Here is a 25,190-nt window from a genome sequence, read left to right as displayed (position 1 = left end):
CTGTGCTCTGGGAGAAACCCAGAAGAACCGGCCTTCAGAGAGTCAGATGTTTTCAGGTAAAGGTTTTTATGAGCCCAGCTTCTCACCTCTTCTTGCACCCAGAGAAACACTAATGTCACGACCCAATGTCTAGTCCTGGTTCTCCTGGCTAGCTCCTCGGGAGCTTTTCTGCTTCTCTCAATCTTTGGGCCATGTGTCTTTAACTTTCTTGTTAAGTTTGTTTCTTCTAGAATACAGCAAATCTCCAAGAGATAGTTTGACAAGAATTGCCGGGGTCCAGCCCCGGTGGATCCAGGGAATTCGAAGCAGAGATGGCGTCGGTGAGATCAGGAAACAACTGCTTAATTGAATGTTAATTAAGGATATAAAGAGTGGTGAAATAAGGATAGCTCAGAGAAGAAATTCAGTGAAGAAAAGAGGCTGAAATAAGGATAGCTCAGTGAGGAAATTCAGTGGAGAAAAGAGGCTGAATAATTCAGCCAGAAGGTGAGAGAAAGAACGACATGGGGTGACCAAGTTTCGGTGAACAAGGCCCGCACTTTATTTTCCAAAGTAGTTTTTATACCTTAAATTATGCATAGAGGATAATGGGGGAATGGGTAGAGTCATGCAGTAAGCCAGGCTTTCTTCCTGCAAACTTATCATATGCAAAAGTTTAGGTGATTTGCATCATCTTCTGGCCCGGAGGCCTGTTAACATTTTAAGGCCCTTTCTTCAGAAAACTTATTTTTCTCTAAAGGTGATTAATCAGGCGCCACCCTCCAAAAGCATTAAAGTTGCATTCCTATAGGGCAAAGGTGTGGTGGGCTACAACAAGAAAAAGAATTAACTCAAGGGTCCAAGGTTACAAACATTAAAGTTACTACTTACGCCAATTATATTAATCAATACACTGCCAAGGACACAGTAGGTAAGGGATATGGAGACTTAGCAGCAAACATTGGCCCAACAAGTGAAAAACCCTTCACCAACACAATTTCTAATCAATCTTTTAACTACTCAAAAGAATCTGTGTTTAGACAGTTTAGAACATCTCCTGCCTCTCACAGTTGGGAGGCTCTGAACAATCACATGTGGCCGGAAAAACCTATTCAGGCAGGCTAGAGGACTTCCAAAGGAGTTTGTAGGTTGAAACACTGTCACACCCAGGAATTATTAACTGGAGCTGTAAGCTAACTCTTTTTTCAGAGAGAGGTAGTGGGGGACAGCCCCCCGTAAAGTCAGAGGTGTAGGTGAAAGCACAAAGCAGAAAGTAGGCAGACTCTGGTTTTGGGGGTAGATGCTCGAGAATTTCCAGGGGGGCTCCTGAGGCTCGATCCCGCCTTTGTGTATGCCAAGCCTCCTTCCTCATGACCTTTGCCATGGGCGGAGCTCGCTCCCAGCAAAGAATATTCCCTGGCCAACACCCAGACGACGCAGAAACAAGCTGCCTTATCGTTCCATGGACTCTCATCTCCTTCCATAAATGCATCCTGGCAGAGAGCAGGCAAAGGGAACCTAGAGCCCCACGACGCCCCTGCAGCCTGAAGAAGCCAGAGTGGTCACCGCCCCTTTTCCCCTGAGACCGGGTTCCCAAATGCCTGAGAAGGGAAATAGGTAGATGGTTAGAAGTGAGCAGGGTATCAAAGAGGGCCAAAGAATTGGCCCTAAAAATAGAGGGAGGAAGGTGGAGACCCAAGGACGGAAGAGCAGAGAAAACCGAGGGGGAACGGAATACAGGAACGAGAACCAGACCCTGATCGTCCTTCCCTCCCCCATGGTGTAACTACTAACGGATTTCAGGTCCTCCTGAGCAGTATAACCTGTCTCCCCTCCTAGCCCATAGGGAGAAGGTCTTTGCTTTACTCTCCGCCCCACCCGCCCCCCTTCTCATCCAATCAGCAATGACCTGCAAGACCCCTATCCTGCTCCCTGTACCCTGGGTATAAAATTGGACTAAGGGCCCCTGTTCAAAGACGGTTCTCTCTTGAGCTGGCCCGCTGTTCTAATAGCGTCTCCCACGCTAATAAACTTTATTTCCCTCTCACTCTGTCTCATGTCAGGAAATTCTTTTCCAACCAGAGCCCAGACCACGACAATTTTCCTTACTGTTGTTACAAAACACTGATTAAATTTTCCTATCTAAAATAGGGATGTCTGATTTACTTACAGGGATGACTATAACTGACACAGGAAACCCCATGAGGCTATCAGGGGATTTCTCAGAAGAAAACTACAGACCAGGAGAGAGTAAAATGAATATTCAGAGGGTAGAGCAATAAAAATTGCCAACCAGGAAAACTCTATTCACCAAAGTTATCCTTCAAATATGAAGGGAAAATAAAGGCTTTCCTAAAGAAAAGCTGAGGGCGTTCATCACCACCAGACCTGCCTTGCAAAGAATGCTGAAGAAGTTCAAGCAGAATAAAAAAGACGCAAAGTAACACATGAACACAGACAAAAGTATATAACACACTAGGTAAGGTAAAAATGTATAGTCAAATTTAGTTAATTCCAATTACTTAGAGAATGGTATATTAACAACCTCAAGTATAAAGGCTCAAGGAAAGGATGACTGAAAGTAACTACAGCTAATACACCTTATCACCAAACACACAGCATCAGAGAGAACCGGAACCTCAGAACATTGCAGAGGAATAGTTAAATGGCGGAGCCACTTTATTGGCTAAAAAACTCAGGTTGCAATCAACACAAGACAAAGTGTTTTAGGTATAAAATTTTAATGTAAGCTCCATGGTAACCACAGTAAAAATCTAGAGTAGATGCAAGAAATATAGAAAGGGGAAACAATACCCCGATGAAAAGCCACCAATTTACAAAAGTAGGCAGAAACAAAGGGGAAAGGAATCAATGGAGACAAAAAAAAAAAAAAAAAACAGAAAGCAATCACTCAGATGCCAGGAGTCAGTTCTTACATATCAATACCCAGTCTAAATGCAAATAGAGTGGGTTCACCAATAAAAAGACACAGATGCTTAAAAAAAAAAAGACCCAACTCTATGCTGTCTACAAGAAACTCACTTCAGTTTAAGGATACACAAAAGCTCAAAGTGAGGGGATAGATGAAGGTATTTCACAGGAATGAAAACAGAAAGAAAGGGGGCATAGTAATTCTTATATCAGACAAAATAGACTTTAAGAAAAATGATAACAAACATCAAAGGAGGCCATTGTATGACAAAGGGTTTTGTATGACACACACACACACACACATACACACATACATATGCAAATATATAAAACCACATTGGATCACCTAAGTTATTTAAAGCAAATAATAACAGACCTATAGGAAAAAATAGACAACATTACAACAATGTAGAGGGTTTCAACATCTCACTCTTAGCAATGGATAGATCATCCAAACAGAAAATCAAGAATGACGTGTTGGAATTAAACCAAACTTGAGAACAAATTAAATTAAGAGACATATATAGAACATTCCACCCAGTGGAACCAGAATACACGTCTTCCCAGGTCTACACAAAACCTTCTCCCTGGACAGATAAGGTGATGGGCAGGACACTAGCACGTTTAGGCAGAGGCCGCTGTTGTTGCAGATGCTGTTGTCACTCAGTTGCGTCTGACTCTCTGAGACTCTGTCCATGGGATTTCCCAGGCAAGAGTCCTGGAGTGGGTTGCCATTTCCTTCTGGGGATCCTCCTGACCCAGGGATCAAACCCAAATCTCTTGCATTGGCAGGTGGATTTTTTACCATCTGAGCCACTACAGAAGCCCCTAAGAAGTATATATTACATATGGTACAAATAATTTTATTCCTTTAAAGACAGTGAAGTGCTGGCTTAAAAATTATGCACAACCTAAAAGTTGAGAGTTAGGTTTTCTTCAGCAGGAATTTTTAGGGTTTAAAACAGGGAGACAGCACCTCAAGAAAACCCGAGGGAACTGCTCTGAGGTGAGGGGGGAGCGAGGTTAGATAGAAGTTTTGCATAAAGGGCAAGTAGTCAGAACATCAAAGATTATTGTTAATTAAAAGAAAGCCAGATATCTCAAGTGAATGGATTCAACACTTTTCTGTGTGTGGGAAGATGCAAGAGGCTGGGCTCACTGAACTCATCCCTTTGATACGCATCTCAGCTGTTTGGGGACAGGATCCTGTGGTTTTGTTCTGGAAGGAATAGCAGTCTTTACTGATTTATTTATTTGGCTGTGCCAAGACTGGGCTGTGGCACGTGGGACATTTTAGTTGTGGCATGTGGGACCTAATTCCCTGACCCCCTGCGTTGGGGGCACAGTCTTAGTCTTGAAGTAGGATCTTATTTGCCCATCTAGGAAATGAACCCAGCTGCCAGTCCACCAGTGGCTAGAGGCTACAAGCGAAGTTCCTTGATTCTTACTCCATTTGAAAGCAAAAATGTTTCAAGGAGGCAAAAACTGCAGAACAAGTACAAAGATTTTTATATAGAGAAACAGCGCAACATATAGGAGAGCACTCAGAGAAATTATTTATTTATGTCAGAAGCATGACAGTAACACACACTGGGAGAGGAGCACGGGTGTCCTGAACGGGGAGTGCAGTAAGATCAGATCAGATCAGAACAGATCAGTCGCTCAGTCGTGTCCAACTCTGCGACCCCATGAATCGCAGCACGCCAGGCCTCCCTGTCCATCACCAGACCCATGTCCATCGAGTCAGTGATGCCATCCAGCCATCTCATCCTCTGTCGTCCCCTTCTCCTCTTGCCCCCAATCCCTCCCAGCATCAGAGTCTTTTCCAATGAGTCAACTCTTCGCATGAGGTGGCCAAAGTACTGGAGTTTCAGCTTTAGCATCATTCCTTCCAAAGAAATCCCAGGGCTGATCTCCTTCAGAATGGACTGGTTGGATCTCATTGCAGTAAGAAGCTGATTTAACACTTATATAGGAGTGTCCTTATATAAGGTCTTTGTTTACATTTGGCCAATTATTTTGTTTCTTTTCTCACACCAGTCTGGTCCTTCGCCCCTAAGATGCTTGTGCAAATTTCTGCTAATATGGATTCCACCACACAAGCCTGTAGGTGTATGTCCAAACTTATGGGATGGGACTCCCTTCCCTTTCTGACCCTCAACAAGCCTTCCTGCACATGTGTGCACAGAGAAGTCCTCCTTGACCTAAGGAGTGGGCACTGTATCTCTACTTCAGCAGAGCTCAGTGTTTGCCACTAGCTTTGTTCTTGGAGTGTCTGGGTGAGAGCAAAGCTTCAACTTTACTCCCCTTGGCAATCACCAGGTTTCCAGCCTGGGACCCATCTACATCCTACCGCATTTTCACATCTTGAGTTCCCTCGGGGCTCGCCATGGGACATAGCTGCAGTCTGAAGGCTGCCAGAGGGCAGATAGTCTTTCCCTCCTGAGTCCCCTCAGGGCTTCACCAGCTCACCTTTGGCTGGTGGCTGCAATCACTGATGACTGTGAGATCATTTGTTACTGATATGGCAGGAAATATTCCATTTCTCAATGGGAAAGCAAAAGTATATTAAGTTCTGATTCCTTAAAATATAAAACCTGTCGACTTAGCCACCATGAAGGATTTTAGCCCTTTTCTAGATATCAGGAGATACAAAAACTGGCCTTATAAACTTGACTCCTGAAAATATCTATCTGAAGACTGGTTCTACCACTTTTTCCCAGAGCACAGGGGGCTTCATTTCTGCTCTCCAGCCTGAACTCCTTTCAGGGGACGTTGAAAATCAGCAGCTGCAGCAGCACATTATTTGATCCTTGTAGAGGTGGAAGGCAAGTGACCATTGCAAGTGCCAGTTTGCGGTTGACAAACCTAACATAGCGCGCTTTAATACATCTCTGCTTTACCTTTTCAGTATTTTCTCGACTACGTCCATGTGATATCTATGTCAGCTACAAATTGGCACTTGTGACGAGCATTGGCCAGAGACTCACCTGCAACAGGGGATTTGCCAGCTGCCTCAGCGGAGATTGACCCCTGTGCTGCTGAAGCTGCCGACAGTCAACCTCCGCTGAGGGGAATTCAGGGTGGAGAGCCAGGCACTCTGCTCCAGGGAAACTGCTGGAACAGGTCTTTTAGATAGTCAGATATTTTCAGGAACTGATTTCTTGATCCCAACTCTTACATTTCTTCATATCTAGAAAATCACTAATTCCCTTCATGGTGACATCAGCTCCTCGTGACCAGCAGAAAACCTTTTGTAAAATAAGTGCTTGATTGCATTGAACTCCCCATTCACCAAAATCCTATATATTGACCTCCCCCCACTGCCTCTTTGGAGCAGTCTCTCAGAGTTATCTGAAGTGCCGTCTCCTGGGCTCAGTCCTCATTTTCCCCAAATAAAATGTAGCTTGGCAACTATCACATCGTGTGTATCTCCAGCTTTCTCAATGAGCTCTCTAGTCTTTCCCATTCCGTTGCTTTCCTCTATTTCTTTGCATTGTTCAGTTAAGAAGCTTTTCATATATCTCCTTTCTATTCTTTGGAACTCTGCATTCAGATGGGTAAATCTTTCCTTTTCTCTTTTGCTTTCACTTCTCTTCTTTTCTCAGCTCTTTGTACGGCCTCCTCTGACAACCATTTCTTTCTTTTGGGGATGATTTTGGTCACTGCCTCCTGTAAAATTTTATGAACTTCCATCCATAGTTCTTTAGACACTCTATCAGACCTAAATCCCTTGAATTTATTTGTCACCTCCACTGTATAACCATAGTGATTTGATTACATCATACTTGAATGTCCTAATGATTTTCCCTACTTTCTTCAATTTAAGTTTGCATTTTGCAATAATGAGCTCATTATCTGAGCCATAGTTAACTCCTGGTCTTGTTTTTGCTGACTGTATAGAGCTTTTCCATCTTTGGATGCAAAGAATATAACCAATCTGATTTTGGTATTGACCATCTGATGATGTCCATATGTAGTCATCTCTTGAGTTGTTGGAAGAGGGTGTTTGCTATGACCAGCATGTTCTCTTGGCAAAACTCTGTTAGCTTTTGCCCTGCTTCATTTTGTATTCCAAGACCAAACCTGCCTGTTACTCCAGGTATCTCTTGACTTCCTACTTTTGCATTCCAGTCACTACAAACAAATCTAGTGGAGGTGATTGAACTCCAACTGAGCTATTGCAAATCCTAAAAGATGATGCTGTGAAAGTGCTGCACTTAATATGCTCCACAAATTTGGAAAACTCAACAGTGGCCACAGGACTAGAAAAAGTCAGTTTTCATTCCAATCCCAAAGTAGGGCAATGCCAAAGAATGTTCAAACTACTGCACAATGGCACTTATTTCACATACTAGCAAAGTAATGCTCAAAATTCTCCAAGCCAGGCTCAACAGTATGTGAATCAAGAACTTCCAGATATTCAAGCTGGATTTAGAAAAGGCAGAGAAACCAGAGATCAAATTCCCAACATCCGTTGGATCATAGAAAAAGCAAGAGAGTTCCAGAAAGACATCTACTTCTGCTTTCTTGACTATGCTAAAGGTTTAGACTGTGTGGATCACAACAAACTGTGGAAAATTCTTCAAGATATGGGAATACCAGATCACATTACCTGCCTCCTGAGAAACCTGTATGCAGGTCAAGAAGCAATAGTTAGAACATGAAATGGAACCAACTGACTGGTTCAAAATTGGGAAAGGAGTATGTCAAGGCTGTATATTGTCACTCTGCTTATTTAACTTATATGCAGAATACATCATGCAAAATGCTGGGCTGGACGAATCACAAGCTGGAATCAAGATTGCCGGGAGAAATATCAACAACCTCAGATGTGCAGATGACACCACCCTTATGGCAGAAAGCAAAGAGGAACAAAAGAGTCTCTTGATGAAGGTAAAAGAGGAGAGTGGAAAATCTGGCTTAAAGCTCAACATTAAAAAAAAAAAAAAATGAAGATCATGGCATCTTCACTTCATGGCAAATAGAATGGAAAACAAACACAGTAACAGACTTTATTTTCTTGGTTTCCAAAATCACTGTAGTTTGTTGACTGCAGCCATGAAATTACCAGATGCTTGCTCCTTAGAAGAAAAGCTAGGATGAACCTAGACAGCATATTAAAAAGCAGAGAAATTTTGCTTACAAAGGTCCATATAGTCAAAACTGTGGTTTTCCCAGTAGTCGTGTATGGATGTGAGAGTTGGACAATAAAAAAGACTGAGCAAAAAGAATTGATGCCTTCGAACTGTTGTGCTGGAGGAGACTCTTGAGAGTCTCCTGGACAGCAAGGACATAAAACCAGTCAATCTGACAGGAAATCAACCCGGAATATTTACTGGAAGGACTGATGCTAAAATTGAACCTCCAATGCTTTGGCCACCTGATGCAAAGAGCTGACTCATTAGAAAAGACCTTGATGCTGGGAAAGACTGAGGGCAGGAGGAGAAGGGGATGACGGAGGATGAGACAGTTGGATGGCATCACCAACTCAATGGACATAAGTTTGAGCAAACTTTGGAAGATGTCGAAGGACAGAGAGTCTGTACTTCAGTCCATAGGGTCACAAAAGAGTCAGACACGACTGAGCGACTGAACAACAACCCCTATGATGAAAAGAACGTTGTGTGTGTGTGTGTGTGTGTGTGTGTGTGTTAATTCTAGAAGGTCTTGTTCTCTGGCATTAGTGGTTGGAGCATAGACTTGAATTATTTTGATGCTGAATGGTTTGCCTTGGAAATGAACCGAGATCTTTCTGTCATTTTTGAGATTGCACCCAAGTACTGCATTTCAGACTCTTTTGTTGACTTTGAGGACTACTCCATCTCTTCTAAGGGATTCTTGCCCATGGTAATAAATATAATGGTCATCTGGATTAAATTCATCCATTCCCATCCATTTTAGTTCACTGATTAAAATGTCGATGTTCACTCTTGCCATCTCCTGTTTGATCACTTCCAATGTACCTTGATTCATGGACCTAACATTACAGGTTCCTAAGCAATATCGTTCTTTACAGCATCCGACTTTACTTTCACCACGAGACACCTCCACAACTGGGCACCGGTTCCACTTTGGCGCAGCCTCTTCATTCTTTCTGGAGCTATTTCTCCACTCTTCTCCAGTAGCACACTGGACTCCCACCTACCTGAGGGGGTTTTCAGTGTCATATTTTTTTCCTATGAATGCTAAGTCATGGAAAATCTCAGTGTTCGGCCTATCTGTAGATGGCACTTGTGATGCTCTGATCCAGCCATGCCTGCTCTCATGCCTAGGGTGTGCCCGACTCCTTGGAGCCATACTAGAAGAATAAGAGTGTCATCTGGCTTTTGGGTCTTCTGGGGCGGGGGATGGGGGGAGGGAATGCCTCTATTCTGTGCCACAGTGACCACATCCATTTCAATTCCTAAAAAGAGCCCCCAATATCCACCATCAGATTCTCCACTGGATGTTTAACCCATTAGACACAGAGGACAGCTGCTCTGCTTGGGATAAAATTTTCTAAACTACTATCCAGCCTTGATCACAATCACAAATAACTGAAACAGAAGATGGAAATGGAAAATCTATGGACTTCTCGCCATTTCAGAATAGGAGTCCAGAGTTAATTCCAAGGAATCAATAGCTATCTGAAGCAATGGGATACAGCCGGCATAGCTTGGAGCTTATCAGGTAGGGAATCAAACTGTGCTTTTCCCTCATTTAGCAAATCTGTTGTAGCCATGCGTTCTGGGAAACAAACTCACTCAGAAGGACAATGCAGATACTCAGTTCAGTTCAGTCGCTCAGTCGTGTCTGACTCTTTGTGACCCCATGAACCACAGCACATCAGGCCTCCCTGTCCATAACCAACTCCCGAGTCTACCCAAACCCATGTCCATTGAGTCAGTGATGCCATCCAACCATCTCATCCTCTGTCGTCCCCTTTTCGTCCTGCCCTCAATCTTTCCCAGCATCAGGGTCTTTTCAAATGACTCACCTCTTCGCATCAGGTGGCCGAAGTACTGGAGTTTCAGCGTCAATATCAGTCCTTCCAATGAGCACCCAGGACTGATCTCCTTTAGGATGGACTGGTTGGATCTCCTTGCAGTCCAAGGGACTCTCAAGAGCCTTCTCCAACACCACAGTTCAAAAGCATCAATTCTTCAGCTCTCAGCTTTCTTTATAGTCCAACTCTCACCTCCATACATGAATACTGGAAAAACCATAGCCTTGACTAGATGGATCTTTGTTGATTAAGTAATGTTTCTGCTTTTTAATAATGCTGTCTAGGTTAGTCATAACTTTCCTTCCAAGGAGTAAGCATCTTTTAATTTCATGGCTGTAATCACCATCTGTAGTGATTTTGGAGCCCAAAAAATAAAGTCTGACACTGTTTTCACTATTTCCCCATCTATTTCCCATGAAGTGATGGGACAGGATGCCATGATCTTAGTTTTCTGAATGTTGAGCTTTAAGCCACCTTTTCTACTCTCCTCTTGCAGTTTCATCAAGAGGCTCTTTAGTTCTTCATCACTTTCTGCCATAAGGGTGGTGTCATCTGCATATCTGAGGTTATTGATATTTCTCCCGGCAATCTTGATTCCAGCTTGTGTTTCTTCCAGTCCAGCGTTTCTCATGATGTAGTCTGCATATAAGTTAAATAAGCAGGGTGAGTGACAATATACAGCCTTGACATACTCCTTTCCCAATTTGGAACCAGTCTGTTGCTCCATGTCCAGTTCTAACTGTTGATTCCTGACCTGCATACAAGTTTCTCAAGGGCAGGGCAGGTGGTCTGGAATTCCCATCTCCTTCAGAATTTTCCACAGTTTATTGTGATTCACACAGTCCAAGGCTTTGGCATGCAGATAGTGGAGTGCAATTTATTATACCGGCAGGCCCAAGGCAGAGTCTCCTCTTAGCCAAGGACCCCAACTGACTTTTGTGAAAACCTTATATACCTTAAGTGTACTCATCCCCAAATTCCTTAAACCTAGCCTGGAAAGTGTTAAAGGGAGATACAGTCAGGTTACAGCCATGATTCATAATCAGAAGAGTCAGCTGGTTAGACATTGTAGCCTACACCAATGGGTGCCATAAAGCTTACAAAGGTGACTGACTATATAGGGGATTATTACAAGCCTTTTGGCAATGGGAAATCTTGGTATGGAATCTCATGTTTGTCAGTCTGGGAGGCCAGTTCAGCCAAAGGCATCTTATCCCCATGGCTACCAGGCACATAGTCCTGAGAGAGAAGACTCTTGAGAGTCCCTTGGACTGCAAGGAGATCCAACCAGTCCATCCTAAAGGAAATCATTCCTGAATATCCATTGGAAGGACTGATGCTGAAGCTGAAACTCCAATACTTTGGCCACCTGATGAGAAGAGCTGAGTCATTTGCAAAGACCCTGATGCTGGGAAAGATTGAGGGCAGGAGAGGATGACAGAGGATGAGATGGTTGGATGGTATCTCTAATTTTCTTGAAGAGATCTTTAGTCTTTCCCATTCTGTTGTTTTCCTCTATTTCTTTGCATTGATCGCTGAAGAAGGCTTTCTTATCTCTTCTTGCTATTCTTTGGAACTCTGCATTCAGATGCTTATATCTTTCCTTTTCTCCTTTGCTTTTCACTTCTCTTCTTTTCACAGCTATTTGTAAGGCCTCCCCAGACAGCCATTTTGCTTTTTTGCATTTCTTTTCCATGGGGATGGTCTTGATCCCTGTCTCCTGTACAATGTCATGAACCTCATTCCATATTTCATCAGGCACTCTATCTATCAGATCTAGGCCCTTAAATCTATTTCTCACTTCCACTGTATAATCATAAGGGATTTGATTTAGGTCATGCCTGAATGGTCTAGTGGTTTTCCCTACTTTCTTCAATTTAAGTCTGAACTTGGCAAAAAGGAGTTCATGATCTGAGCCACAGTCAGCTCCCGGTCTTGTTTTTGCTGACTGTATAGAGCTTCTCCATCTTTGGCTGCAAAGAATATAATCAATCTGATTTCGGTGTTGACCATCTGGTGATGTCCATGTGTAGAGTCTTCTCTTGTGTTGTTGGAAGAGGGTGTTTGTTATGACCAGTGCATTTTCTTGGCAAAACTCTATTAGTCTTTGCCCTGCTTCATTCCGTATTCCAAGGCCAAATTTGCCTGTTACTCCAGGTGTTTCTTGACTTCCTACTTTTGCATTCCAGTCCCCTATAATGAAAGGACATCTTTTTTGGGTGTTAGTTCTAAAAGGTCTTGTAGGTCTTCATAAAACCGTTCAACTTCAGCTTCTTCAGCATTACTGGTTGGGGCATAGACTTGGATTACTGTGATACTGAATGGTTTGTCTTGGAAATGAACAGAGATCATTCTGTCATTTTTGAGATTGCATCCAAGTACTGCATTTCGGACTCTTTTGTTGACCATGATGGCTACTCCATTTCTTCTGAGGGATTCCTGCCCTCAGTAGTAAATATAATGGTCATCTGAGTTAAATTCACCCATTCCAGTCCATTTCAGTTCGCTGATTCCTAGAATGTTGACATTCACTCTTGCCATCTCCTGTTTGACCACTTCCAATTTGCCTTGATTCATGGACCTGACATTCCAGGTTCCTATGCAATATTGCTCTTTACAGCATCGGACCTTGCTTCTATCACCAGTCACATCCACAGCTGGGTATTCTTTTTGCTTTGGCTCCATCCCTTCATTCTTTCTGGAGTTATTTCTCCACTCATCTCCAGTAGCATATTGGGCACCTACTGACCTGGGGAGTTCCTCTTTCAGTATCCTATCATTTTGCCTTTTCATACTGTTCATGGGGTTCTCAAGGCAAGAATACTAAAGTGGTTTGCCATTCCCTTCTCCAGTGGACCACATTCTGTCAGACCTCTCCACCATGAGCCGCCCATCTTGGGTTGCCCCACGGGCATGGCTTAGTTTCATTGAGTTAGACAAGGCTGTGGTCCTAGTGTGATTAGATTGACTAGTTTTCTGTGAGTATGGTTTCAGTGTGTCTGCCTTCTGATGCCCTCTTGCAACACCTACCGTCTTACTTGGGTTTCTCTTACCTTGGGCGTGGGGTATCTCTTCACCGCTGCTCCAGTCAAGCGCAGCCGCTGCTCCTTACCTTGGACGAGGGGTATCTCCTCACCGCCGCCCTTCCTGACCTTCAACGTGGGATAGCTCCTCTAGGCCCTCCTGCGCCCGCGCAGCCACGGCTCCTTGGACGTGGGGTTGCTCCTCCCGGCCGCTGCCCCTGGCCTCGGACATGGGGTAATTCCTCTTGGCCGCCGCCCTTCGGGCATGGGATCCTCCCGGCTTCTGCCCCTGACCTCGGATGCGGGGTAGCTCCTCACGGCCGCACTTAGTGCGCCGGTCGCAGCCGCCAAACATTTCCATAAGAAAAACGCATTGGTTAGCTCAAGGTTTGAGAAAAGTCAAGTTCAGAGGGAACCAGGTGTCCTCAACAGAGAAGGGAAAGGAGTCTGCCACTTGCAGTTCGTTTCTTCCTGCTGCTTTGGGACCTCTGGCCTTCCTACCGAGGCTGCTAACACGCTCAGTTGTTACCATTAGCGCCACCTGGCAAGCTCTCTTCATTAACAGCCCAATACAAATAAAATAAAAATGACTTTCCAATAGCAAGCGATTCTTCTTGTTGATTTTCCTCCAGTCAGAGATTCTGGGACTCAGCAACCTTTAATTTGTGGATTTTCCATCCTCAACATGTGCTTTCAAATGCAGGCGTGTTCCTTGGGCTTATTTCACTCCATTGTAAAGGGGAAATGTATGGCACATTACAGGGTGTCTTTTCATAGCCTGAGTGTATTCACGAAAAATATCCCTTCCACACTGCATTTACTTGCTGGGAACCGCTTCCATGTGAATTATCTGTCCTTAGGGCTCCAGACAATTCGGGCCTTTTAGAGGCTGCAGGTGGGGCATCAGAAAGAACTCCCCTTCGGAGCGGAGCCCTTGGTCCAGTGTCGGTGACTGTGCAGGGAGGCGGGGACAGGTGCGCCCACTGTCCCTTCCCTGCACATGCCCTCTGGCTGGTGCTGGGACAGGACAGGTGTCCTGGCCACTCCCGCTACAAGCTCGCCTGGCTCTGCCCACATCAGGAGCACAGGCCTCCTGAGACCACCCATGCTAACAACCCATCTATTGTTGCTGGAGTCAGAGAACACGTTTGCCTGTGCATGCACTTATGCCGCTTTTTATCCAAGCCCTCCTGGTATAATTTGAAACTAAAGCCTAGGAAGAGGCAGACTTGTCTGGAACACAGTATGTGAGCAGAAGCCAGTAGGGAAATGAGGACCCCAGCTCCCTAAGACAGTTCGCAGTCCTATCCATCATGCTTGGTTTGGAAGTGAGACCCTAAGTTCCTGGTGAACTCTACCAACCTGGCCCCACTCGGGCCATTATTCTCTCTGCATTTTCATGCTCACACAAGCAGGCACAAACAGAAATAGGGTCCACAGTGGGGACGATGTGAGATGGTAAAGGAGGAGAACACAGTGTCAGGGCTGGGAGAGCAGGAAGGGCTGGAGGCAGCTCCGCCATGGAGCAGGGGCCTCCACACCCCGCTCCTGGCAACGGGCACTGCGTTCAGAAGTCCAAAGCGTGAGGGGGATTCTCCACGTTCCCTGAGTCCTGCCTGGGTGTGGGCCCTCTCCTCAGTGTTCTCCAGTGAACACGGTCTCAGCCCCACAGTCCACTTTTCTGGGCTGTTAAAACCAGGCTGAGCACACACCCCATTCCCCAGTGTAGACGGTGCTACAGGACGGAAGGACTTGCTTTCCTTTCCTAAACATTGTGTGCTTGCTGTTGGGCCCCCCAAGCGTTCACTCAGTATGCTTGGGAAATCTGTCGACCTTGGTTCTCCACCATTGACCCCTGTGTCTGAGAGCTTGGAAAAATGCTTTCCACTCACAGAGGTCCCTCAGAGGAGAGAGGAGCTGAAGGAACAAGGGCTTGTGGTGAGCAGGAGAGGGCACAGTTGTGGACCCAGAGTCAGTGTTCCAGAAAGAAGACCAGCCCTAACCGGATTCCAGAGGTTCTAATTTGAAAGTAGGAGGAAATTATTGCCCTGTCTGAGCCGAGGATGCAACATGAACGAACTAAATCCCAAAGAGAGGAGAGGAAATTAAAAATGAGGAGATTCCTGGGTCTTTCCACAGCCCTGGAAGCCTGCCTGAAGTACACTTTCACCTCTGGAACTCTGGAGAGCCTCCGCCTTGAAGACCTGAAAGAAGGTTCGGGTTAGTCCTGCAATGCTAGCGCAGGCCACCAGGAGGCACCGGGTCGGGGCTGCTGGCTGAGCTTTGCTGGAGCAACTGGAGAGAGGTTGAGGAGGTCATTCTGGCCATGCTCCCACCTCAGAAACAGTGTGAGCTTCCTAGTAAGAGTGATCATCTCAAGAGACTGACCTGGACAGAAGAGGAAGGGGAGCCCCAGGATCTTCCCGTTTATTTACTCAGCACCCAGGCTGTGAGTACTTGCTCTATGCCAGGTGACTCAGTGGTACCCAGGACAGTGCTAAAATGACCAGCGGCCCCTACCTTTCAAGGAGCTCTCGGTCTGGAGTGAAGAAAGAGAAAAGTATGGAAGCCAGACAAGGGAAGGAAAAGAACAAGTGCTCTACTGAAAATAAAAAAGGGCGTTGTGAGGGAGGGCTTGGAGTCACTGGTCAAGAGGGTCTAAAAGGCCTTGCTGCGGTGACCAGGATGAAGGAAGGAGCCAGGCCTGCACAATTCTAGGAGAAGCACGTCTGAGAGCAGGCAGCCCTTACACAGAAACATGAAGGCAGAAGTGAGCTTCCCAGGTGAGACCAGGAATGTGAGCGTTGTCTCTGGAGGGAGGCTGGTAGGAGATGGTAGTGGGTGGGGGGTCAGTTCCTGGTTCCTGGTAGACGGTGCTTTCTGTTCCTCTCTGGCAGCATTACCCCAAGACTGCACTAATAAACTTTGCCTATTAAACTCTTCACAGTCTGTGAGCTAGAAATGGCTTATCTGGGTGTTTCTGCCTCAAAGTCTCTCTGCTGCTGTGGCGGAGAACTCAGCTGATATTATTTTGGGGCTTCAAAATCATTGCAGATGGTGACTGTAGCCATGAAATTAAAAGATGCTTGCTCCTTGGAAAAAGAGGTATGGCATATGAAAAAGCAAAGACAATACTTTGCCAACAAAGGTACTTTTAGTTAAGGCTATGGTTTCCCAATAGGCATGTATGAAAGAGAGAAATGGACTATAAAGAAAGCTGAGCGCAGAAGATCTGATGCTTGTGAACTGTGGTGTTGGAGAAGACTATTGAGAGAACCTTGGCTGCAAAGAGATCAAACGAGTCCTTCATAAAGGAGATCAGTCCTGAATGTTCACTGAAAGCACTGATACTGAATGTGAAACTCCAATAAGTTGGACATCTGATGAAAACAACTGACTCATTTGAAAAGACCCTGATGTTGAGAAAAATTGAAGGCAGGAAAAGAAGGAGACAACACAGGATGAGATGGCGGATGGTACCACCAACACAAAGGATATGAGACACACTAAATTTGGAGACTACGCAATGGATATGGAAGCCTGGCAAGTTGCAGTACATGGGGTTGCAAAGAGAGGAATACGAGTTACTGACTGAACTGAAATGAAATGAATGAATTTCCCTCCTGGAGGAGGGTGACTGTTGCTTTCCTTCTCGGTGTGTGACGTGTGTTTGTTTGCTCGCCCGTCCTAGACGTTATGCTCGCCTTCCAGGACTATGGGGGTTTGACCGTCCACAGGTTTACCATAGCTGGAGTGTTGATTCCGTTGGTCCTTACTAGGAAAGAAGGGCCCTGACCCCGTTTTCTTCCTTAGCCTATTGCACCCCTCCCACCTCCCGCTCCCCTCATCCCATCCTAGGAGCCTACCGCTTTGTGCTTTATGATCCAAGTGCTCACACTCTTGCTGTCCTCTTACCTCCTTCCCATGGCACAGAGAAGCGAGATCAGCCAGGATTTTTCTCTCTTTTGCACGGATTTCGCCCAGCATAAGGCCACCTTCCCATATCCTCTGTCACGCCACCCCAATCGACATTCTTCTCCTCCTCCTCCTCCTCCTCCTCCTCCTCCTCCTCCTCCTCCTCCTTCAGAGGGTGTGGATGGGGCAAGCAGTAAGTCCATTTGAGACGATGGGGCGGAGGAAGATGCGTGGTGATGATGAGGGCGGACTGTGGGTGGCTCCGCTTCCTCGTGCAGGGCACGCTTGTTCGTGTTCTCGGGGGAAGATACTGCTCATCATTCTTTGTCCTCTCTACGTGCGGAGGGCATGGTGCGGCGTAGGCAGCCATGCGGGGGAAACAAGCCATCGGAACGTTCTCTGTTCCTTGCCACGCCGACTAGCGCAGTCAGGAGCCAGAGTTGGCCCTCGAGGTCGGACATGTTACATCGCAAATTCCCGGTCTGCCAAAGTTTGATGGAGGGTTTGGGGTTTGAAGCCATCAGCCAAGCCAAAGAAAGAAAAACGCAAGAGGTGGTCGATAAGGGGCCTCAGGTGCCCCTCCAGCGGGTCGCGGGCCCATGAGGCAGTCGCGAAAGCAGCTAGGGGAGGACAGCTTCCCCACCGCCCCAGGCACTTTGGAGGCCGGCCGCATCTCCTCGCGTCCAGAGGCGTTTGCCCGGGGCCCAGCTGGATGAGACTGCCAGACAGGACGGGCAGAGTCGGAAGTCCAGTTGTCTTGCTATCACAATCTAGGGTAGGCTCGGGTCTTTCCTCAGTGCGGGGAGGACCTTTGCTTTCAGAAATGAACGTGGCGCGACATATCTCCACTCAGGCACCGGTGCGATGCTGGTGGAGAAGTTTCTTTGGGACTGGTTGGGTTGCCTTTCTCCCCTTGGCCTTCGTGTGGGTGCTGGTGGTGCTGGTGGCGGTGCTCATGGCCTTGTGGATCGCTTCTCCTGTTTGGCACTTGGAGCTTCTCCAGCGTACTCCTTGCACCGGACATGGAGCCCCAGGGATCTTTGCGGACGAGCGTCGTGCCGGGGACGCGCGCATCCCCGCCTCATTCCTGCCGGACCCTCCGCCAAGTAGCACGAGGCCTCCCGAGGACAGACACCCATAAAGGCTGCTTGCCCGTCCTCTCCCCGGACGCCTCTCGACGTCTGGGGCATTTTCGAGAGCCTGACCGGCCGGAAGGAGACGGTTCATGGACCTGCACCCGCTCTTCCCTGCCCCCCGAAGGGCTCCCGAGATCTTCTCCTTGCTCGGCTGGCCGTGAGCGCTCTGTGAGGCGTCTCCAGGCCGCGTCACTCACCCGAGGCCAGCGGTGCGGCCAGGGAACGGAGACGGGGAACGAAAGGCAAACCCACACCCAAAGTCCCATCCCGAGAGGACTCTCCCACCCTCGCAGAAGTGGGAGGCCCTCGGACCGTGCCCAGGCCCGCTCATGCACCCCATCACCCCATCCTCTCCAGCGACTTCCCAGCAGAGCCAGCCCTCGAGAGCTCAGCCGCTCAGGCACGAGCCCGTCCCAAGTGAACACCGAGACCCCGGGCACACTCCCAGGAGTGTGCCCCGCTCTTTCCCAGGAGGCTGCATCACGCCCACGGCCGAGAGGAACTCGCTCCTCGTCGGAACTCTCGGTGCGTCACACAGGGCGTGCCGCACACAGCGTGTGCCTGGGCGTCTGCACGCATGTGCGTCAGAGCCGACCTACCGCCACAGCCCCAGAGACGGCCGCGGCTTCTTGTTCTTCCCCTTGGTGGCTCTGGCCCTCCCGCTGGCACAAGGGCCGTTGCCGACGTTCTTCGGCCCCCGAGGCGGGGTGTCCGTGCTGGGACGGTCGAGCCGCTCGTGCTCCTGTTGGGGCGGCGTGCGGTTTCTCCCTCCTCCGTGTTTGGACTGGTGAATCACGACTGCGCCGGCAGGCAGGGCAGACTGGACCTTCCGCAGCTCCAAGGCCGGCTTCGGTCGGCTGTGTTCTTGCAGGCGTCGCCACTGCTCTAAGCTCATCCCTTCGACCTCTGTGTCCCCCGGGGACTCCTCCGACCCAGGAGCTCTGCCGCTGGCGTCTCCTGAGGCTGCCCGGGGTCTGTGGAGTCACCCCTCAAGAGGGCCTCTGACCTTCCCCCAGCACCTCCTTCCCACCCACCCTCCTAGGCATAGAACAGGACATAGGCGCTCTGGCTCAGGGCATCAGTCTCGTCACAGGCTGTCACCTTGCCATCGTCCATCTTATAACATTGGTCGTTGCCCTCTCAGACCTAACAAAAGTAGTGTCCTCGCTCACAGGTCCTCACAGGAACATAGTATTTTCAATACTCTCTGTCTGAATTTTTCTTGAAGAAATGTAAAATTTTAGTAAATTTTTCCCAATGAAATTAATCTTTTTTAAGTAATGTAAATCTGGCCATATTAGTCTCAATAATCTCAGAATAAACACAAGGACATCAAATATTTATTCATAATTAAAATTTTTTAAAGAATCAGGTCATTTACATGATATTACATCTGCATGACACATTGACATGTTTGATTCCAGAGCTGCATTTTCCCTTAGGATCAGGTAGTTGCTTTAGCCCCTCCTTTGTGTGTGTGTGTGTATGTGTGGCTTGAATGATTTCATGCTTCCCTATTCTTGCCACCCTGGTGTTGCTTAGAGACCCTGGATATTTTATGAGAGCAATGGCCACACCACACTAAGAGGCCTAACCCTGTCTCTGTCTTGTGTCTTCAGGAGCTCAATGCATACAAACCGCGTATGAAAGGTCCAGATGTGAAAGCTCAGGCTTCCAATTGATTCACACCTCCTATGTAAAGGGAATGGCCTTCTTCTACCCTCATGGGCATAATTGGGGCCAGATGTGAGGACAAAGTGTGAGATGGGTTCAGGTGCAAAAAGTCAGTTATCCCCTTGCTTCATACCTGCGGTGCAAAGGGAAAATCCTTCCTTTGGGAAAACAGCTCAGAGCTCATAGAGACAAGGGCTGCCCCCTGCAGAGTGGGGCCAGTAGCCTCTGGTGGGGAAGACTGGGGTGATGACTGACTGGCTGGGGGCTCCCAGGATGAGGCAAGAGGCTGAGGAACCCAAGTCTGCAGAGCCAAGGTCTTACCAACCCCTCCTTGGATCTGCGTCTGTCTGAGTGGAGCAGTGACTTTAAGGGGCTAGGATGCCAGCTGCCTGCCTGGAGGCCACAGGAGGAGGAGGCAGAAAAGCAGGCGGTGTGGCTCCTTTTGATTTCTGAAGACACTTCTTTCTGGCACCAGGTGCCAACCTATGGGAAAGATTGTATTCTTTTTATAAAACTGCTTTAGCTGTTCTAATTCATTTGCCTTTCCATCTTAGTTCGTCATGAGACCCGGGAAGAGCCTGCTGTTGCTGGAGATTCGGGCTGCAGGTCGGCGGACAGGGCGGGCGGCGTCGGTCGGCGTCGGTCGGTGTCGCTGCCCGGCCCGGTGGACCAGTGCGCCGCGGGGCCCCTTCTGCCCGCGGGCACCGCCGGGGCAGCTGAGAGCGAGCAGGAAAGGGCATGGCGCCGGCGTCCACGGGGTTACAGCCTCTCGATGTTTCCCACTCGCCCGGAGGTGCGGACCACACGGATGCACGCAGACATGTCCAGTCTTCCCAGCCTCCCCCATGGACCCCGATAGTCCCGATTCACAAACGTGTGTCCTCTCCCCGGAGGCGGCCGGCCCTGGTGTCCAGAACACGAGGCACCGCAAGGGACCACGGGCCGCCCGTCCTCCTCCCCAAAGGGCGCCCGGAAGCGCTTCCTTGCCACCTTGGGGGAACGGTCGTCCCGCTGCCTTCGCGGCGCTGAGGCTGCTCCCAGGCGGCCTCGGTTCCCGGTGACGTGCTCAGGACTCCGCAGATGGGTTTCCTGCGGGTCGGGCTGCATCTATTTGAGGGGCGCCCAGCGTCCCTTCTATTCTCCTCGGGCTCAGGAGTGGAAAGGATGGTGTCTGTGTGGAGGCGCTGTGTTTCCCGGGTATGAGATGCGGATACATCTGTGTGAGGATCACAAAGCTGACAGATTGGTGGCTACTGTGGCGAGGTCGACCAGATGGCCTGATTCTTGTTAATATATGTACTGTAATGTAGGTATTCAATGAAAAATCTCGAAATTAATTATAGTGAAAATCACCATTATCATTGTAACTCAACAATAATGTAATTATTACCTTTGTTTGCAGTTAATTTAAGAAACAGTTTCAAGTTTATCCACAGAGTATCCAATTGAAGACGACCAGAGAAGGATATTGAAATGAAGAACTTTCTTCATACACTGTGAAGTTGGGGAACCTCTCCTTCCAGCCATGATGCCCTGCCCTGCAACAGCCGACCTGGAAAGCCAGACCCCAGCCCTTGCAGCAATGGGCTCCAGGATTCAGTGCATGGTCAGTGACTGCCACCTTTCTTATTTTCCTTCCTTTCAATTTAGTACCAAATGGGGGAAACCAAATCTGTCATCTAAGCAGTCACCTGGGACGGCCCTCTTCCTCCCAGCCTGTCTCCGGCTTCCCCACATTACATGCTCTGAGTAGGACATGCTTTCCCTCTTTCCCACCAGAGCGCGTCCCACTCCTCTGTGTGCCCTGAGTCTCAGCCTAGGCGAGTGGTGGTGGCTGACTCCTTGCTCTGGAGACAAATTCTGAAGAAACAGTGAAGGATCAGGAAAATATCCTGGAGTAGGAAACAGCCACCGCTCCAGTATTCTTGCCTGGAAAATTCCATGAAAAGAGGAGCCTGGCCATCTGCAGGCCGTGGGGTCACAACGAGTCAAACACGACTGAGCATGCACACACAGACATAGGCACCTTTGTTTATGTCTACAGAGCTTAGAGTGAGAACCAAATAAAGCACTGAGGATAATACGTGGGTTTTGTTATTTTTGAAAAAAATCAAATTAATCATTTTAAGTTGAGATATATATCATATACCAAAAAATTCTCCTTTGAGCACTATATTTTAGTGATTGCCTATCTCTATAGTTGTGTAGCCATCATCACTATCTAATCCAGAATATTTTATATTTTATCTCCCTACAAAGACACCTAGTGTTCCTTAATCAGTCACTTTTAATTCTACATTCCTCACTCTTTCATCCTCATGGAATTGCCTATTCTGTGTATTTCAAGCACATGGGTTTGTACAACTGTGGCCATTTAGGTCCGGTTTCTTACACAGTGTCATGTTTTTGAAGCTTATTCATATTTTATCATGTGATCCAATTTTTTGTTTGGCTTCAGAATTTTCCTAAGTCTTTAACACATGCACACACACACACAGACATGCTACAGTTCTTTTAATGTGGAAAATACACAGAGGTCCAATGTCGCCATGAGAACCATTTTATGCAGACAGTTCCATGGCATAAAGTACTGCCTTCCTGTAGGCACTCAACCTGCCCACCAACCCACAGCGGCCAGCAAGCACAGAGGATGCCAGCCCAACTGTGCTGCCCATTGTCATAACCCCCCACAGCACCCACCCAGGCCAAGACTCAACAATAGGTGCACCTCCCTGTGGCCAAAGGAGAGCCCAACTGTGCTGGGGGGGGGGGGGGGGGCGGTGGTGGCAAAGGGAGAGAGAGATGAAAGGAGAGACAAGTGGGAAAGTCCACAGCACCTGGTCTTTCCAGGTGGTCTTGCAACCAAGTACTAGTCAGGCTCAACCTTGCTTTAGCTTCTGAGCTCAGAAATTAACAGGTGCCTTCATGGTGGCATGGCCCTAGATGATGGCAGCCCCGACCAGGCACCCCAATACCCTGTGCTGAGGGGCCCTGCCATGCCAGCCTCACCAGCCCCTGTCAGAGCCCTGGGGTGCCCAGCATCTGTGGACAAACCGCTCCTGGCACATCTTTCAGCCCTGTGGAGGCCCAGCCATCAGGCTGTGACTTGGGGTTCCCAAGAGATGGTTATCACTCAGGGTATGTGGCCAGTGGCAATAGGGCCTGACCCTCTGGAAGTGAGTGGAGAAAAGCCCAGTGCTCTAATTCAATGCTGTTCTGGCACCAACTGAGTGTCTCTCACTGACATCTTGACTGCTTCATCCAGATATTCCACGTACCACTCGTGTTCCAGGTGGGCTTCTAGGGGCAGCCTTCACAGGGCTGCAGCCTTTCCCAGTGACCAATCCCAAGTGCCTAAGCCTCTGCCTCTGGGCCCTCACATAGGTAGTGCCGCTGTCAATGCTTAGGGTTAAAAACAGCAGATCTAAGACGCTGAAGACTTGTCCTAGGTCTTGCAAACAGCTCAGAACTGAGGTCTGGTGGCCTTAATGCTGTGACCTAAGACCACACCATCTGCCAGCAGACATGTCAATCTCCAGATAATCAGGATCGGATTGATTAAGTACAAAGAGGGACAAGTGTGTCATGTTGGGAGGAGGGAGGAGGAAACAACACCCCTCTGCCTTTGTCTCCCTACTTCCAGCTGCCCAGGGGCCCAGCCACCTCCTCAATATCCTGTGTTCATGTAGTGTTCTGTTTTGACTCAGACAACGTGAAGTGTTCCTGCCCCTCAAGTAGTAATTTTCTCAGTTTTGAGGGGTACAGTCATGAAATGTCTTCCAGTGTAAAAATAAAGAAAAGATAAAACTCACCCAGACCACTGGAGTTCCTTATGAGGTGAGGGTGATATAAATCCCTTGAACTTCTGTTATGGAAAGAGGGAGGGAGGAGGAAGAAAAAGCTAATCGTCAGTGAATGTAACCTTCTCATGGACTCTGTGTAGTCATTTTATCTGTACAGCTATTCAGTCATCCTAACATTTACTCAAGGTCTTTTCTCTTTCTGAACTGATGTTCTCATGGAGCTCACAGGCTGAAGAGGTGCTCAAAGTGAGAGAGTCAATTCCTAAGCAGGTTGATAAGAAGTCCGGGGGAAGCCAAGGAGAGAGGGTCTGGAGTTCTCAAGGAGGAGGAAAGGACAAACATCTTTTTTCTCTACATTCCTTAGTCTTAGTCACTTAAAACATTTTTTTTGTTTTGTTTTCTTTCTTTCTTTAGGCCCAGAACTGATGATTACACAACTCAGTTTAAACTTTGTGAAAGAAAGTGAAGTTGCTCGGTCATGCCTGACTCTTTGCAACCCCATGGACTGTAGCCTACCAGGCTCCTCTATCCATGGGATTTTCCAGGCAAGAGTACTGGAGAGCGTTGCCATTTCCTTCTCCAGGGGATCTTCCCAACCCAGGGATCCAGCCCAGGTCTCCCACATTGTAGGCAGATGCTTTATCATCTGAGCCACTTAAACTCTGTACTAAGGATCATATAAGAACAATGTATCCTGCTTGAGGACAGTTTCTCCTTTCTGAAAACCTTCTGATTAATCCTGATATCTTAGAATGTATATTATGGGAATGGGTCTCGTAGGATCTTTCTGTTAAAATCTAATCCTGTTATCCTAAAATGCTAATTGTGGGAGTGGGTCTGGTAAAACTTTCACAAACTTGAGACATTCTTTTGATTTACTGTAGTAACTAATTTAAAAAGTATATACCTCCCTTGCTAACACTAGCAAGGGGGGCACTCCCCACCCCCTTCTGCTGTCCATGTCACAAGCTTTCTTTGCCTTTTTTCCACTGTCATAACACTCTGCTACACAAACGCTCTTGAGTGATCAATCCTGGTCCTTGGTCCTGAAGCTAAATCATCTTCGGAGATCCTGAATCTGACATCGTTCACAGTAAGCTCGATTGAAACTATAACAATCTTTTAAAAGCCAAATATAATCCTAAAATAAGCTATGCTGTTGCTAAGTCACTTCAGTCGTGTCCAACTCTGTGCGACGCCATAGAAGGCAGCACACCAGGCTCCCCCGTCCTTGGGATTCTCCAGGCAATAGCACTGGAGTGGGGTGCCATTGCCATCTCCAAAATAAGCTATATGCCCTATTAAAATAAAATTCAACTGAGTAAAATTTTAAAATCTTAGTGCCTTTATTTAAAGATTTATGAATCAGGCAGCATCCAATTTAACAGTTAGAGACTCTGAGGAGTTGCACAAAATAAAAGACTTTTATAGGCATAAGGAATCAGGAACAAGGAAGTTGTACTGGGCAAAGAATCCAAGTGGTTACTGTGAGGTTACTTTCCATTAAAGGCTGGAAAGCTTTCTCAGGCAGATGACTTAACTAGTGATAATCAGAAGATTCCTGGCTGACTGGTTCAAGATTTCATTTCTGGAAGAGCCAAAACTGCATTTACGTCGTCTATTTTGCTAGCATGGTTCCTAACTAGGCAACTCCTCTGGGGCTGTTGTCTTGTTTTTAACAGTCCCCCGGGGGCAGCAACAAGGCTTACCACTGCTGGTTCTTCCCCAAATGCTGAGAGCG

At 47.4% G+C, this 25,190-nt stretch overlaps 1 protein-coding gene across 3 annotated transcripts; it reads left to right on the top strand.

Annotated features, from left to right (window-relative positions):
* The first annotated feature begins 16,510 nt into the window (after positions 1–16,510).
* Positions 16,511–23,904, top strand: LOC113888640. Of its 3 annotated transcripts, none has more exons than XM_027535681.1 (3): positions 16,511–20,439; positions 21,049–21,252; positions 23,864–23,904. In XM_027535681.1, the coding sequence occupies exon 1, from the start codon at positions 17,859–17,861 to the stop codon at positions 18,975–18,977; it is 1,119 nt and encodes a 372-aa protein (XP_027391482.1). In that variant the 5' UTR covers positions 16,511–17,858; the 3' UTR covers positions 18,978–20,439; positions 21,049–21,252; positions 23,864–23,904. The 3 variants fall into 3 exon arrangements, with proteins under 3 accessions (XP_027391482.1, XP_027391481.1, XP_027391483.1); XM_027535680.1 differs by having other exon boundaries at positions 16,511–20,952; XM_027535682.1 differs by lacking the exon at positions 23,864–23,904 and adding an exon at positions 21,426–22,389 and having other exon boundaries at positions 16,511–20,952.
* The last annotated feature ends 1,286 nt before the right edge of the window (positions 23,905–25,190 follow it).

The sequence above is a fragment of the Bos indicus x Bos taurus genome, unplaced genomic scaffold, assembly GCF_003369695.1.
Source record: "Bos indicus x Bos taurus breed Angus x Brahman F1 hybrid unplaced genomic scaffold, Bos_hybrid_MaternalHap_v2.0 tig00000424_arrow_arrow_42359540_42516313, whole genome shotgun sequence".
NCBI lineage: Eukaryota > Metazoa > Chordata > Mammalia > Artiodactyla > Bovidae > Bos > Bos indicus x Bos taurus.
This window is presented reverse-complemented; position numbering and strand designations above follow the sequence as displayed.

Bases quoted from the DNA above. Each gene is read 5' to 3' on its own strand.
- LOC113888640 (XM_027535681.1), top strand. From the start codon at position 17,859: ATGGAGCCCCAGGGATCTTTGCGGACGAGCGTCGTGCCGGGGACGCGC.